Below are 16,157 nucleotides of genomic sequence, written 5' to 3' on the forward strand. Positions count from 1 at the left end.
GTGCGTCTCACCTGTGGGGTCTCAAACGTGCTCTTAGGACACAGGGACGACACCACAGTACTGCAAGCAATCAAAGTGGCATTTATTGAGCCTCTTATACACCAGCCTAGCCAGCCGAATTACTCTCAACAGGACTTGCCGATGGGCGCTGACGAATCGAGCAAGTCCAACTCGCCGCGATGGGATATCGAGCGAATATGTTCGCCCACATGCCGGACACGAACGCCAAATGGCAGTCACGTGAACGGTGACGCGAACATGTCACGCGAACAGTGACACGAACATGTCACGCGAACGGTGACGCTTTCGGACGATGGTGTTCGTCCATCCCGGTTCCTCGGAAGCCTATCGCAGGACGGTCCCGCGAAACGTACCGGTGGTCGCGCGAGAAGTCCGCGCACACGGCCGACCCCAAGCGAAAGAGGAAAAGGTTTACTCCCTTTTGCGCCCGAGTAACCCCGCCGATAAGTGGCGTCAGCAGCGCAACACTCGCGCCATCTCCCGTACTATTCTGAAACTGCACCGACCGCCGGTGACGCACCGCCACGCAGGGAAGCCGGATTACAGGAGGCGCGAGCCATGCGGAGGAGGGGGGGGGAACAAAATGAGGCCACGGGTGTGAGTTGAGCGCTCCCGCACGGCTTCGCCGCGCGCGTCGTTACCTTGGAGGCAATCTGCGGTGGGTACAACGGCTAGGCGACCCGACATAGCTGATGGCTTCGTGTGGGCCGTGTTCTTGCGCGCCTAGTTCGCGTTGAAGCGAGAGGCAGCACGATAGGGGAATTCGCTCGCCGCCGTTACCGTTCTTCGTCAGGCTTAGCGATCCGACAGCGAGCGTCCGGGTTCTTCGAGTGTGAGGTGTTTATGTGCGTGCGTAGCACCATGCTTGTTAGCTAAGTATGCGAATGTTGAAGGCAGTTTATAGGGCCGATAAATTACACTATGCTTAACTTCGTATAGCTGTCCAATAATTTGCTATCGCAATCAGTGATTCGCCTTTCGGGCAATGCTGCGACATTTTAAATCCATCGGGACTGAATAAAAAATTGTAGTCGTTGTCACTTGCCATCCGCGCGCGCGCGCGTTTGTGTGTGTGTGTGTGTGTGTGTGTGTGTGTGTGTGTGTGTGTGTGTGTGTGTGTGTGTGTGTGTGTGTGTGTGTGTGTGTGTGTGTGTGTGTGTGTGTGTATTATGAGAACGAGACCGGCCAAGCGCTCTTTATTCCAAAAAGGAAACGCGCCAGCTCAAGCGCGAAAAAGCACAAAATCAGGGGTGATGATGACTATGCACATATTAAAAAGGATGAAATACATTGCTAGTGTTTACAATATATGCAGGGTGTTTCAGCTAACTTTAGCCAGAGTTCAAAAATATGTCGATGCACTGTAAGACGAAGCGAACAAATGCATGTTGCTCACTTTTGTATGTAGTGCGTCACGTAATTTTTTGTAATTTGCGTAATTAGATAATCAGTCAAGATAATTAACCATCTTCTGAAGGAACGAAGTTAGGCAAAAAATTCCGATTAGGAAGTTGTAGAGCGCTTTGGAAAATGTCCGCTTAGAGAGTTTCTAACTTTCTGTGTATTAAGTATTAGTGTTTTTCAGCTTACTGCGGATGCCCGCGAAATGAAAAAAAAAAAAAATACCACGTGACATACCCGCTTGCGCGCCGTGATTGCAGCACTCCCAAACTGTGCGCGTACAAACGCACGCAGTCTAGCAGGGCGTGCTCAAGGGCTAGAATTGGGCTGTCTGCCACAGGCATTTTTTTTTATTTGGTGCGGCTAAAACAAAAAAAAAAAAAACCTGTATAGCTGCGATCATATGTATTTGCGCTTGTGCGCACCCGTGTTATTTGGCGTCGGCGACAGGCTCCCAGTTTGTTTCGTGCGTTGTGTGGAGATGAATGATTGTGTACACTATCGCCGCGTGCTCCGCGATTATGCTCCGAGGTTGTACTGCTATGATCGACTACGCGGTTATTCGCACTGCAAACCAATAAATAGTAAAGTTATCCGTCTGCTCGCAAGATTAGCCCTGACGTACTGAGCGCGTTTGTGCAGACGAGCACACTGAGCCACTTCCGCGTGATTCATACGACGCTGCCTCCCTGAGCTTTCTTCGTTTGCAGGTTTCTCTCTCTCTCTCTCTCTCCTTATCATTCTTTTTTTCTTTTTCGGATCGAAGACTCGTGCCTACTGTATACGAAGTCGCAAACGTGGCCTCCAAGATCGGGGCGGCTCGAGCTCGCGCGCGTCTCGGGGATCATCTCGCAGACGTTGATTTTCGAACAAAAAATAGCTAGAGCGAACTCTGGCGCCGCGATCGTTCCGCTGCACCGTGGCACTGGTGGTTAGCGCGTGGATGTGTCTAATATTCGTGCTTGAGCGCTTCAGACCGTTCTTGCGAATTTATTTATTACGCTTTACCTTTCTGAATTTCCGAGCCCCCGTAGTTGTCTAAGCGCAGCAATTAGTCTCTCCCTACTTGCGCCATCATCGGTCGTTCGTTGTACTTATGAAACGATATCATGTCGAAAACGACTAATTTGCAAAGTTGCGGAGCCGTTTCCAAATCTATGTGGCGTCGAAATCAAGTCTAGAAACAGCCGTGCGACGTAAAATCGTATCGTTACATTGGTCGAACAGGCGCACCCCGTAGGTCTTGCTACTTGATTTAAGCCTTCATACCTGTAGGCTATTGAAGAAGCAAATTATTTCGCCGTACCCGCGGCCCTCGGTCTTTTGCTCGCGACTGCGCATGCACGTGGTTCGTATGCTGGCTGAACTGCCGTACTAGTATTCGCGGGACCGTAGCCATACTTCCAGCATCCGTAGGTGATGATGTTTATTGGCATCCCCTCTGAAACGGGGCGGGGACAAATGGTCACCTAGCCTGCTTGATTTAATCAGATTTTGCTACATCTATCGCTGTCTAGCATTTTGCCTGTGTGACCTCGACCTTAAATTTCGTGTTTAGAACCTCTGTTACCATACTGTACCGTTACCTAAACTTGCAATGACTCCGGCCCTATCGTTCTCTTCCCTGCTTTTCTTCCACTAATATTGTAAACGTATCTTACTTATCTCGACTGCTGACCAATTAGTTAAGCCTTCCATCTTCTTTTAATTCCAACGCTTCTGGATGGATGGATGGATGGATGGATGGATATGGATGGATGGATGCATGGATGGATGGATATGGATGGATGGATGCATAGAGTTTCTCACTACATTACCTAGAGGGAAATCTGGCGCTGCTGCGCTGTGGTATGCATGGGAATGCCGGTATGTTGTGACTTCGGATTGGCATCGTTCTCGTAGAGACAGGACACCTTGAAGACGCGCTTGGCAAGTACCGTTCCGTCTGCCCCAATGATTCATTTTCTACTAGAACAGCACGTGAAAAGCTGTTTTAGCTTCATTATTACGCGAAAACATGTTTTGTTTAACTATGGGAACTTGTTATTGTGTGTACGACTACATGTTACGTAAAAGGTATCAGCGGGCCGCTAAAGTTGGAGAACAGACGACAAGGTTCGCGCTCGCTTTGAAACGGTTGGTCGTCTGTTCTTGCTTGTCTTCGCTTGGTCATGCATCGCGGGTGAGTAAAGATGTAATATGCTTGAATGGGAACATTTTATGAAGATTTTACTTTGAGAACGCGTTATTTGCGTAGCCATATCCACGTTTTAGACGAAGCCTCTTACAACACCAGCCAACACGAGCCTCGCAGACGCATATACCGTCATTCCCATGACGGCACGGTGCCCCCTTAAGAAACTCCCATAGACGGTGGCGCCAGATTACCCTCTAGGTGTTATAGTGAGAAACTCTATGGATGGATGGATGGATGGATGGATGGATGGATGGATGGATGGATGGATGGATGTTATGAGCGTCCCCTTTGGAACGGGCCGGTGTGTTGCGCCACCGCAAGCTCTTGCTATTATACTGCCTAATGTCCTACCTAGGTTAAACAAGAAAAAAAGAAGAAAAAACACTATGAACTGCCACACCCAAATTTTCTGATCCCCTATTGCGAACTGTGCTTTTGTACGTCTCCGTCTTTTGTCGTTTCCCTACTTTTCTTCCACCAATCCTCCAATCGCCTCTTACTAATGCCATTGCGGACATGTTTACTTTACCACTGCTCCCGCTGAACCCAAGGGCTTTAAGGAGGCCAATGGTGCCTAAATCGAGCGCTGGGTAGACGTCTTCACATTCTAATAAAACATGCTCCATAGTTTCCCTAGCTTTACCGCAGCAAGCACATGCTTCTTCTTCCTTCTTATATCTCGCTTTATAGGTGCGTGTTCTAAGGCATCCCGATGTCGCTTCGAAAAGTAATGAGCTTCCCTTTGAGCTCTGGGTACTAGCGCCAGAGCTCCCTCTAGTGCATTTTGTGAGAAACTCTACGGTTGCAGTGTGGCCTCCGAGATCACAACGGCGAAAGCGCGCCGGTGCCTTGGTCGTAGGGACGTATCTGACAGCGTGTGCCTGCGCGTCGTATATTTGGCCTTTGTCACATCACTCAGCCGTGCAGAAAAACGTAGGCTCAGAGTCTTCAAAAAGAAAAAAAAAAGAAGAAAAAGAAAATTTTGGAGGACGCTTAAGTTTGACCTTTAAGAGTGGAATGCGATAGCATTCAAATATCCCTGACTGCTTCTCACGCTTACCGGCAACTGAAGCTTATGTAACCGTAATGTTTACGTCTGCACACAAGCGTTGCCGTAAAAACTGCCATTTTGGGGGCCTTGGATGCGCTGAAGTTTCACACAGTGCTTAAAAATTCTTTCATTTTGCTTAGTGGATTTAGTTTGTATACCTGACCATGAGAATTATCCAAACCAGGAGTCAAGTCAATCCAATCCAATATTCAATCCAATATTTGTGGTAGTGTGGCTTATGCGAAAAAAAAAAAGATAGCGCAACCACCCTTTTTATTTTCGTTCCATGTGCAACATGAAAATGTTTCTTTTTGTTTTCAAGCTGCCGGGCATTACGATGCTTTCATACTTGAAAATATTTAGCAAAAGTGTCCAAACTCCTCAAAAATCCTTGAATTGTCTTCCCGCAAAAAAAAAAAAACTGCTGTGAAGTTTGCTTATGCAGTGTAAGTATATTTAGCATTTTTGTGTCCTTAAGCTATGAAGAGACTATGCCATCTGTAGAAAAGTATTAAACTCATCTCGAGCCGGTAGCAAAAGAGCATGGCTACGCCAGTGTGTCGAGCGCTTTCTAATGGTATACAGAGGCCCATAGAAACAACGCGGCCACGTGCTATGTTAAGTTATGCGCTCCGCGCAGATATGTTACTCTGCCCTCCAGGTTGCCGTTAATTTTACTCATTGAATCCGTTATTCAGCGTATGTGGATTGCTTAAAGCGGCGTTGAGATATACCGCCGGTGCCATTTTGTCGCACAATTTTATTCAAATGTAATGCAAAAGCGATCTTACTGCCTGTATAACCTTTACCAGTTCCTGTAAAGTATTGTTTCTTTTTTTTATTACCAACTGGGTTTAAGTTAGAATGGAATGATGGGTCATCTGCAACGGTTGCATGCGCAGTGTCATCATGTCGAGTTGTATGTCGGGCTTTGTGGTGTCTACGCGTTTCATGTACGACTTTTTCAAACTTCATTTCATGTGAACTTCATGTTCTGTTCCCCATAGTTTTATTAAAGCAATGAAGGGGGCTAGTTGGTGAACGTTCATGGTTATATTGCGTTCATGGTTATATTAAGGACAGGACGTGGACGGACGTAGCGCAAACTACCAACTGTTTAATACTGTTAAAGAAGCCTTCCTTAATATCGTCTGTGTAAAACTGAGCGCTATATAACCATGAACCATAGTTTTATGTTTGCAGTTTACGGAAACGTTAACGGATACGCGAACGGATCATATACGGCGGACGCGTAGACTGTTTTTCTTGCGCACTTCGAACCGTTTTACGGGTTTCACAAGGATTCCGTGTCTATTCCATGCAGGGTTGCCAGACTGGGCCATTAATAGCCAAATTTGGATACTTTTTGTCCCAGTTGGCGTCAGAATTTTCCTTTTGGCTATGTGGCTATTGTAGCGCTACATGTTTTTCCTGTGTAAAGAAAAAGCAAACATAGTTAAGCAAAAATGGAAAGCACGTTGGAATCAAAATGCAGACGAGAGCAGGGTAAAGAAATTGAGCGCGTCTGCTACAAAATCAAAATTTTCAAGTTCTATGTGAGAGAACACATACGCATGTCAAAAGGTCAAGGATCGCGTCCTTTTGATAATTTTTCTCTGGAATTCGGAAAGTACCGCAACTCTTTTCTCTTCGCCGCCGTGCCGCCGATTGGCCAGTCGCCGTCACGTGACCGATTCCCGCCATAAATGGTCGATGCCGCGGCGGGGCGGACGCGCAGATGAAGCAATCGGTCGCGATCGCTGCGCATGCCAGTGATCGACGTTGGGTGGATTTCGTATATTGTGTCGTTTGGGCATTAAATTAAATATGTCTTGCAATTTGGATGAGGAAAAGCCTGGGTTTAATCTTTCTGGTGCTGCAGCCTTCGAAGGCCGGGAAAGCACTTTTTATGGCACTGTACCTCGTCCATTTACTGTTTTTTTCTTACGTACATTTTTGCAATGCCGAACGGAAAGAACGACCGCAAGCGCCGTGACATATGGTTGCACCGCATAAGGCGTGAGAAATTCACTCCTACAAGCGACACCTTTCTTTGGGAGGCAAGCCTTTCCTACAAATAAACCTTCGAAGGAAGCGTCGCATTAAGCTTTGTTTACCGCTGGCTTTAACGGACGGATTTGATGGATGGATAGATACTATAAGCGTCCCTTTTGGAACGGAGCGATGGATTCCGCCACCAAGCTCTTTTTATTAGTTTGCGTAATGTTTCGGAATACCGAAACACTGGAGACGGCAGCAGTAGCACTGGTAGCGCCATGTTGTGACGCTTTCTTCAACAAAAACGCATTAGAAGCGTTATTCTGTATTGCGTCATTCTTCAGGAAGAAGGGCTAAAAAAGAAAATGAATCCCATATACTACACTACCGATTGTTGCTGCCTTTGCTTTTACACCAGCATATGTAGGTAGACTATGGTCCTTACAATTATAGTTCTCTCAAATTGACGCCAGCGTCACACACATGGCAGCATTAGCGCGGCTGCGCACGTCTGTTTCTCCGGTATGCCGTAAACTGTAAAGGTCGGCGGGTAGGCTATAAAGCGAGCGATTGGTAAGGAACAATTGGAATTGCGAAAAGTTCAAATTGCCACCTCAGTAAACGCACGCAGCGTTTTTGGACTGCGCACGCTCGTAAGCATTTTCAGTGTGTGGTGTCTCCATCTCAATCTGAAATCGTCTCGTATGTCGCAGACCCCATCGTGGCGCTGCAGTTCTCTCCCAACGGCCGGTACATGGCGGTGGCGGCGGGCAAGCACGTGCTGCTTTTCAACAACGTCCCCGGATACCAGAACGCCATCGAGGACCTCGAGGAGCGCAAGAAGGGCGCCGCCAGCGCCTCCATCCGCGACAGGCTGCAGGCGCAGATCGACGAGGCCCGGTGCGTGCACTGTGGATATGCGACAGCTTGCAGCCAGAGTTTTCCTCTTTTTTCACCTCTAGTGATAACGTACGCAAAGATGTGAACTTTTAAACCTCTAAGGTATTTCCTGGAAATTTATATGACCGATTTTACATCGATCAAAGCACATACACAGCGGCTCTGCCGGCACCATGGTGACATTAGAAAGCTTTAGCGTGTCCGGTATTCCGGTAAACGCAAGCAGACGGAGCGTTTTACCGGTAAAACGCCCCGTCTGCTGCTCATCCGGATAAGCGGAGGCGCGAATGTGAATGGCCTGCACGGTGCAGCCACCTGGTGACGCAGAGCTCAAGCAAGACAAACACAGAGGTAATATTGTAGTGACCAAGTGCATTTTACTTCGCTGCTGGTGTAAGTTTTCGGCAGCGGCGAAATCGTGTTGCTGCCGACAATTTACACCAGCAGCAAAGTGACACTTGGTTACAGCAATATTAGCTTTGTTTGGTTGAAGATCTGCGCCACCAGGTGGCTGCACCGTGCAGAGCGTTCAAGTTTGCGCCTCCGCTCATCCGGTGAAACGCCCAGTCCGCTTGCGTTTACCGAAATATCAGACGCGATAAAACTCTCTATTAGTCATCGCTATTTTCGCACTCTACTGCAGTTCAAAGCATTATTGAAAGGAATGCCGAAGACAGTGTCACTGTGAAATTTTGCTGCTAATTGTAGGATCAAGTTTAGGGGCGGCACCTCCTAAACGCCACATTATATTGGACAATCATTTTATTCTCACCACCTTGCCTTTTGATCTCGAGGCCTAAGCGGGTTTACCGTGGTGTAAACACAACATGCATCTTACCAAAGTCGGCCTCAGTCGGCTAATTACTATTATATCGGCATGCTTTGCGGCAGCGGTGGCACCGTGGAACTACGTCGTGAAATCAGTCTATTCTCTTGTTTTGCTTTGCTACTTCATCGCGTTATATAGCCATGTATAAGCACATTGATTGTGTATATTTACCTTGTGCTATGAAAAGACGGAGTAAGACACCAGTAGACCTTTTTAAAGTGCTTCCGAGTACATGAAAACTCTGCAATAATATTCTTTACGCGCTCCATGACACCAAAACTAATGTAAACAGCAAAATGACATGCATGAGTGCGCAAAGCTAGAAGTTATCGGTCTTGTCCTTTACTTTTATCGGCAAAAATACGCCATATTCGAGCATATCGACGGCGTACACAGCTGGGCGAGAAATTCAAAGTGCCGTTGGCATCTGTCTTTCCTCGCTTATTTTTTTTTTAATGTCCCTCTCCTATCTCACCATAAAATTACGTTTTTGCTACTACAGGAGCGTAATTTACTAAATACAGTTTTACGTTATATTCTTCGTTAGAGCCCCTGTAGGTGCGTGATCGAGCTTTGTTGTTTGCTTGTGAACTTTTTTTTGTAATAAGCAAACATTTATTGTGCGACGAGTTCAGTTAGCCAGTTTTCAAGTTTGTGCTAATTAGTTAGTTTCAATTCAATAATTTACGGCATATGTCGCAGTTGTCGAATCGAAATTGGTCAGAGCTCGAGGCACGTCCATTAGTAAAAAAAAAAACTGAAAGTTTGAAAATCTAGAGCTTTTAACGAGGTGCCTGTCCCCTAAATTTCAGCGATTACCTTAACGTTCCAGGTGTCTTCCCGAACAGACTGCGAAATAAAAGTTTGTGAAGCGTGAGCGTTATATTCGTGGCATATTTCGGGGACGGGCCTCTTAATTGGAAGCGTTGGTAGCCTCTTTACATGCTTAGCGTAGCGCTGCCGTTAACGCGTGCCGCGTTGACTGCGCATGTGCAGTTAAAGGGAAGCGGTATCGGTAACGCCAGCGCCAGAACGGTAGCGCTATGCTAAACTATTCGAAAATGACGTGCATCGGAGTTCGAAAAATTGTCTCTCCAAGAAATCGTAGCTGTCAATTAGAATTTTCTGGATATATGAAAACGACCTATTTGGAAACATTTTGGACACATTAAAGCCATGTGGTGATAAGCTGTAATTTTTTTTCTTTTTTTGCTTCTTTTACAGGGGCATCTTGAAGACGATGGAAGCCAAGGACTCGTGAAGTCTCCGCATGGATGTAACGGTGGCCAAATGGATCATGTGTTCAATTCCTGTCAGTCTGTCTGCATGCCTGCAAAGAGTCAGCACATTCCTATACAACGTTCGGGTGTTCAACTTGCTGGTCAACAGTACAAGTGTATTTTCTTTTTTTCTTTCGTGAAAGGCAAGAGAATGTCTTGTTCCTAGTGTGTCAGGTTGTTTTGCGTGAAATTGGAGCATGCATGTGAATGGTTGGAAAGTTCACTCCATCTTTTTGGTAACTGAAAAATAAAATATCATCTCTTCGCAAATACTGTGGTTCGTTACTTGAAGTTCCCTTTCTGTGGAGCCCGAAGACGTGCATTTTATGTGATGCAAGGAGAAAAAGTGTAGCTCACAAGAAACTGTAAAGCAGCGCTTCAACACATGCGGCCCGTGGCAAAGTTCAGTCTTTTGATGTGTACAGGTGCAGAAATTGGCGCGCTGCCATACAATGAGGAAAACAATATTTTTGCCAAAATCGATATGTGGTATTAAATGTTGGCGGTGCCAAGCACATTAAAACAAAGCAGAGCGATATGATGTTGGGACGCATGATATTTTGTTGGAACCTGATAATAAAGGCGACTGACCGCCGAACGTATTCGTAAATTTCTCGCCAAGACCGCAATATTTGCTCCGCTTCCTTCACTCAATAGCTTTTGCGACATTAGAGAGTTTTAGTTTGTCCGTAAAGGTATTAACATTTGCGAAATACCGGGTAACCAGAGGTGTTCAACAGATGACGATGATATATTGGCATCCCCTTTGAAATGGGGTGCTGACAAATAGTCACTATAAGCTGCTGGATTTATTCAGGTGTGCTACACATGTTTTCATTCTAGCACTTTTGTATACACCTCCTTTTCTTTTTTCTCTTAGTCGAAACCTCTCTATCCACCTTGTACCGCTACCTATGCCTGAACGTATCCGGTCGCATCAGCATCTTCCCTTACTTTAAATACAAATACTTTAAACGTCTCTTGTTTATCTCGACTGCTGACCGGTTAATGCTTCCGTACACTTTAAATGCAAGCGCTTCTGGAAGGTCTACGTTATCTACAGGTATCACTGGGTGAATTCCTTCTAATTCCATTTGGATGTGCTGAGTGGTCTCCGAATTTTTGATGCAGTATACACGTGCCTCATCTTGCTGCGAGTATTTGCTCCGGTATGTTTTTCTCAGGCAACCAGCTCGAGCTTCAAATAGCAAGACGGCAACAACGCTGGTAGTGACATCTTGTGGCGCAAAGCTTAACCAGAGAGTACAGAAATCTAATACCGCAGTGACCTAACATATTCGACTTAACTGACCATGTAAAGTGTTGGCAGCGATGTAATCGTTAACGTGCAGTCCTTTTATACTTTCCCTTCACTCACGGGACGCAAGAATTGTTCATACGCATTGTAGATGCAACAGCGAAGCGGGTAGCTACATCTTGCGACGCTTTGTCCATGGACAAAGTGTCGCAAGATGTAGCTACCCGCTTCGCTGTTGCATCTATCTGTCCGCGGCTCCGGTAACCTGGTAATCCGTCACCGTAGGCAGAAATTTATTACTGGGGATTCTTTGCAACCACCACTCCTCCCCTCACCTCACCTCTCTCTCTCTCTCTCCATATATATATATATATATATATATATATATATATATATATAAACTCCCCGGACATGAATGCTTAACGAGGATGCATGTTTTTGCGCAGCCGAAACAACACTTTACCTAACTTCTGACAAGTCTTTCATTGCTATGCGTGCGGTCACTTCGCACCAAATTATGCTATCATCCTTATGCAATGTTAAAAAATGATAATGCTAAAAGAAAACTGAAATTTCGTTTACGGATTGATGCACTTATACAATTATGTTGATGGCCTAGCTGGTTCTAGCTTGGAAAAACGAACAACGCTCAAAACGGGGCCAAACAAAAACAAGACAGCGCGCTATCGTGTGCCTTCTTGTTTACAAGCCAGACTTGTTGCAGACTTGCTGCAGCCATATTTTCGCCAAATGAATTTTTAAAGAAATCGTAGTTCCGCCCGAAAGGCGAAGCACCGATTGCGATAACAAATTAGTAGATAGCTGTACGAAGTAAGGATAGCAGTTTTATCGGCCGTATAAGCTTATAAACATTCGCTTACTAACTAAATTAACAATGATAGAATGTGTAAACGTGACTCAACGAGGACGTACAAAGAAACTGACACAGAGGCAGCGCTGTCTTTGTGTTCTGCTGTCTGCTTCTTTCCACGTACTTGTTCAGTCGCGCTTACACATTCAATCGTGGATTCAAACCAACTAGCCTGTCAACGTGTTTTAACTAAATTAAGCAGCACGGTGTCAGGCGCGCACAGGTAAACATGAACACATGTCACTCGATGAGCGCGGAAACTGAAAACGCTGGAGCTGAGAATCGCGGCAGGCAGCCTCGACTCATTTGACCTCTGTGCATCTGTCGCTTCAACGCGTACGAAATGTCGAAAGCACGCACATACGAAGCTGCCGGCACTACGCGCACTCTGCAAATATCGCATATCACTTCGAAGATGAGGCCCGCGCGGGCGCGCACTTAAGCCGCGTCGCAGATCGCTTTCAAGACACACGAGCGCCGTAAACGCGTATCTACGGCGTCCGCAATTCTCGTGGCCAACGCCGCAGAGACGCCGCGGTTGTCTCCACTCTGTACGGAGCGGCGCGCGAGGAGGACATGAGGCACCGTCGCAGCCGCCAGAGAAGAGCGCCTCTCCTCCCTCACACTCCCCCCCCCCTAAAGTCCCTCATTAAGCACTCGTTTCCACGAACACACAGGGTGTTGTTTAGTTGCCGTGAGGGTCGTACGTTTCAGCAACGTTATGTCGAAAGTTTTTCGGTCCAAGCGACTGTCAGAATTCTTTTTTACCCGAATTCTTCGTTCAAGGTAACCGCTATGTGTACGCAGCACACTTACAAGTAAAGGAATTCACAGAGCAAACGGGATTAAGCGCAAGCAATCACCAAGGCTCGCGCGGTGATTGAGCGCAAACGAACGAAAGGTAAACATGCGGAATCGAGGCGATCAAGCACTCATTCCCCTCTCTTTAGCGTTTTTCTTTCAGCGCTCACTTGAAATTAAAGGACTAGATTTAGCAGTTCCGGGCCTTCTTTCGTTTTTCACCACAGTCAGGCACCAGTCGCGTTTTATTTCAGCGCGTGTGCAGATATTTTTTTCACCTCACGAATGCCGCGGCGCCGCGGTTTAGCTTGGGCGCCGTCTGCTACAGGAACTTCCTAGGTAACGCGCGCGGCAGATGTCGCTACCTTGTTATAGAGGGACCTTAACCCCCCACCCCCCTGTCTCGCGCGCCACATGAGAGAGCACGCATACGGTCCGCGTATTTACAGTTGCTAGTAGGTACAGCGGGGCGTGGCACTTGCGTAACCGCCGGACGTTTGCGCGCATGCGCGAGCAAGAGCGGGCGCGAGAGAGAAAATGTGGGGACTTTTGCTCCTTGAATATATGACTCCGCCTAGGCACTACGGAGGAGTTTCTTAGTGCGTGTTATATGCGTTTGTACCTAAGCGTGCCGGCAGAAGTCGCGGGGCGCGGTAGTGCTGAACTTAGCGTCACAAGTTGGCGGCTGGACGTAATTATATTTATTCGAATGTGTTTTTTACTAATTGAGGCATGCCATTACATCGCATTATTGGCGGCGCCTCCAGGACACCAAAGCGGCAACGGCGACACCAAAGCCAGAACCCGGACTGGTCCGTGGATTGGGGCTCGCCGAGGCCTGCGTGTGCCAGGGGTGTAATAAGATCAGCTGTCCGCTGTCGCGAACAGCCAATTTTTTTATGCGAACACCGCCTGGCACGCTTCGGCCTCCGTGGCCCCAGCCCACGGGCCGCCCTACTTGCAGCTTTGATCCCCCAGCTACCCCTTGGGTGCCCTGGAGATCCTGCGCCGCATGCTTTATTATAACATCAGGTGCTCTCCTGAGGCCTCCGTTCGCCGGTCACATGTGCCCTCCTGGAGCAGTGCTTGAAAAAAATCCAATATATCGTCGCAACACGACCTGCGACTTATACAACACCAGTCAGAACCTTGCCGCTTCAGACAGCGATCATCAAATGGAGCGCCCGTGCCCACTGCCTCACCGTGCGAGCAGCCAGCGGCTGAGCACAAACAAACTCGACCGCACTCCGCAACACCGGCACGTCTAGGGGACACGCATACAACACGTGCTAAGAAACTTCAGCGCTGGCAGACCGGCCCGACCCGCACCTCACACGCAGAGACACTATGCCATTTGTAGACCTCGGAATGCCATGAACATGCATTTTATATACTCATGACGTGGCGCCACTTCCTCCCCATTGGCTGCGCCATCCCGTGCCCAATGACGCACGCACTACGCCACAAGTATATCGCCACAAAATTATATCGATGTGAAAACGACGCCGTAAAAAAAAAAAAAAACTTGCAAAATGGTCACCTTTAAGTTGTTTTCTTATTCTATGCATCGTTTTTGTCTAGCTCCTTATTACCTCAGGCAAACAGAGCAGTCCGGGCCTCCTCTCTAACCTCACCGTTACTTCGCGCTTCACCACTTTGCATCTTGGGCGTGTGGCGAAGTTCTCTTACAAAAACACCGCAGGGGCAATGATGGCAAGGGGCAACGCCCCGCCAAAGTTCCATTTTACGCGCAAGCGTACCTGGCCAGCTAGCGTATTTGGCAAATCAGGGTGTCTACCAAGTTGGCATTCTCAAATTCCCTGAGTTTTCCAGGTTTTCCCTGAGTGCCTTTGCAAAATTCCCTGAGTGATGCAGAACTATGTTTTATGTCAAGACGGGTTGAAACCATATCGCCCGAAGCTGTCACTCTCTAGTAAGCATATGAAAAAAAAAATTTTAAAAACGACCTAATCCAATTTGAATACTAAGGAGTAGTGTTCATATTATTCAAAAAGAGAATAGAAGGCAGGGGTCAGTAAAATGCACCGCACATAAAATGTCTTCGAAAAAAAATTGCAAATCGAGTCGGACACTCTCAAACACGAATAAAAAGGAGGTGCATACAAAAGCAGATATTTTCGAATATGAGCTATTTCTATCAACTGATAGTAAGCTCAGTGGTATGAGGCCCGAACGTTGTCACAATTGAGATTCTCTCTCAACAGCCCGTAAGTCAGCCTCAACTGTCCCGAAATACTCTCAGCCTGCGCACGACGCCTCAGTGTTGTGTGTCACTGCTTTAAAGAGTTTATTTTGGTTTGGATGAGGGACACCTGCAACTAAGCATAAGCCAACACTTAGTTTTTTTTTTTTTTTTTAAGCTGAAGCTCCTTCAAAACGGCGGCAGCACGCTTCCTTTTCCGTTCATTCCTCAATGCCTAGGTCCTTTCTGTTCTTGTCCTCCTTCCGCCACTCCTTCGTCCCACGGACCATTTGAAGCGTCTTCTTGGTCAGTTGTACAGTCCGCGTCCGATTTTTCGAACTCCCTAGGGGGTGCGAAAACGTCCGAAGAATCGGCGAGTTGGAAAAAATAAACGCATATCATTTACTGCACTTAAGGGCTCAAACCGCCACAGGCACATTCAAAAACACCCTGAAGACCTGTCGATACACGTATTAGGCATATCGGTGCTCATACTGTGGCAGGAAATACCGGATGCACGCGTGTATAATTAAGGAATATATACTGTGTCCCGTGGCAATAGCCCCTTCTCACGCTTGTTATGCTTCACTGCAATACTTTTGCGTATGCTTCACCAAGTAACATTTCTGTACGGCGGCGAAGGTGACTTTCGGGAACCGGCATTATACAACGCATCGTGCTTTTCAAGCTTCTAAGCCAATCGCGAGGACAGCAAATGCGCAGTATGCGCCATTGCTGGCAGCAGCGAATTCTTTCAATAAAAAGCACGGCACCCATCGGAAAGAAGCTTCATAACGAACGTGAAGCAGCTAGGCCTAGCGTTGTCGCAGCGGTGGCTACGGCTGCCAGCGCATCTGCGTGCGAGCTTCCTGTTCGAGGCGGCGAGGTAATCAAAATGGCAGCGGTGGTGGCTTTGAATAATGCCGTTTCGAACCTGCGGTGACGGCAAAACGTCCGGAAAGTCGGACGGCGAAAAGTTATTGCGTCAGATATTTCAGACGTGTTGATACATTGACTCTAAGGGGTACGTGGTGGTGCCACGAAGCCGTCCAAATTATCGGGAATCCGTAAAGTCGGTCGTTGACTGTACACTGACAACGCCTCCAGCCGACGACAGGGCGTCAGAGACGATTCATTACGTATCCTGTGTTATTCGAGCCAGCAGTACCGCGACTTTCAACCCGTTCAGTAAAACTACAGCTAATTTTCCCTGATAGAGGAACAAATTCCCGGAGTTTTTCCAGACTGCTCCAAATCCCTGAGAATTCCCGGTTGGTAGACACCCTGCTTGAAATGTTTGTTCCAAGCATGGAGTTTTTCCTTCATGGTTCGAAGCAGCGAACCAAG

The 16,157-nt window shown here is 47.2% G+C and overlaps 1 protein-coding gene across 1 annotated transcript in view; it reads left to right on the top strand.

Annotated features, from left to right (window-relative positions):
- LOC142575782 (transducin beta-like protein 2) overlaps positions 1 to 9,949 on the top strand; it is a 295,737-nt gene extending 285,788 nt beyond the window's left edge. The window contains exons 9-10 of the mRNA XM_075685420.1: positions 7,382 to 7,568; positions 9,622 to 9,949. Coding sequence (XP_075541535.1) covers positions 7,382 to 7,568; positions 9,622 to 9,658 — 224 coding nt within the window. The 3' untranslated portion in view covers positions 9,659 to 9,949. The remainder of the gene's footprint in view (positions 1 to 7,381; positions 7,569 to 9,621) is intronic.
- The last annotated feature ends 6,208 nt before the right edge of the window (positions 9,950 to 16,157 follow it).

Source organism: Dermacentor variabilis, chromosome 3, assembly GCF_050947875.1.
Source record: "Dermacentor variabilis isolate Ectoservices chromosome 3, ASM5094787v1, whole genome shotgun sequence".
Classification (NCBI taxonomy): Eukaryota; Metazoa; Arthropoda; class Arachnida; order Ixodida; family Ixodidae; genus Dermacentor; species Dermacentor variabilis.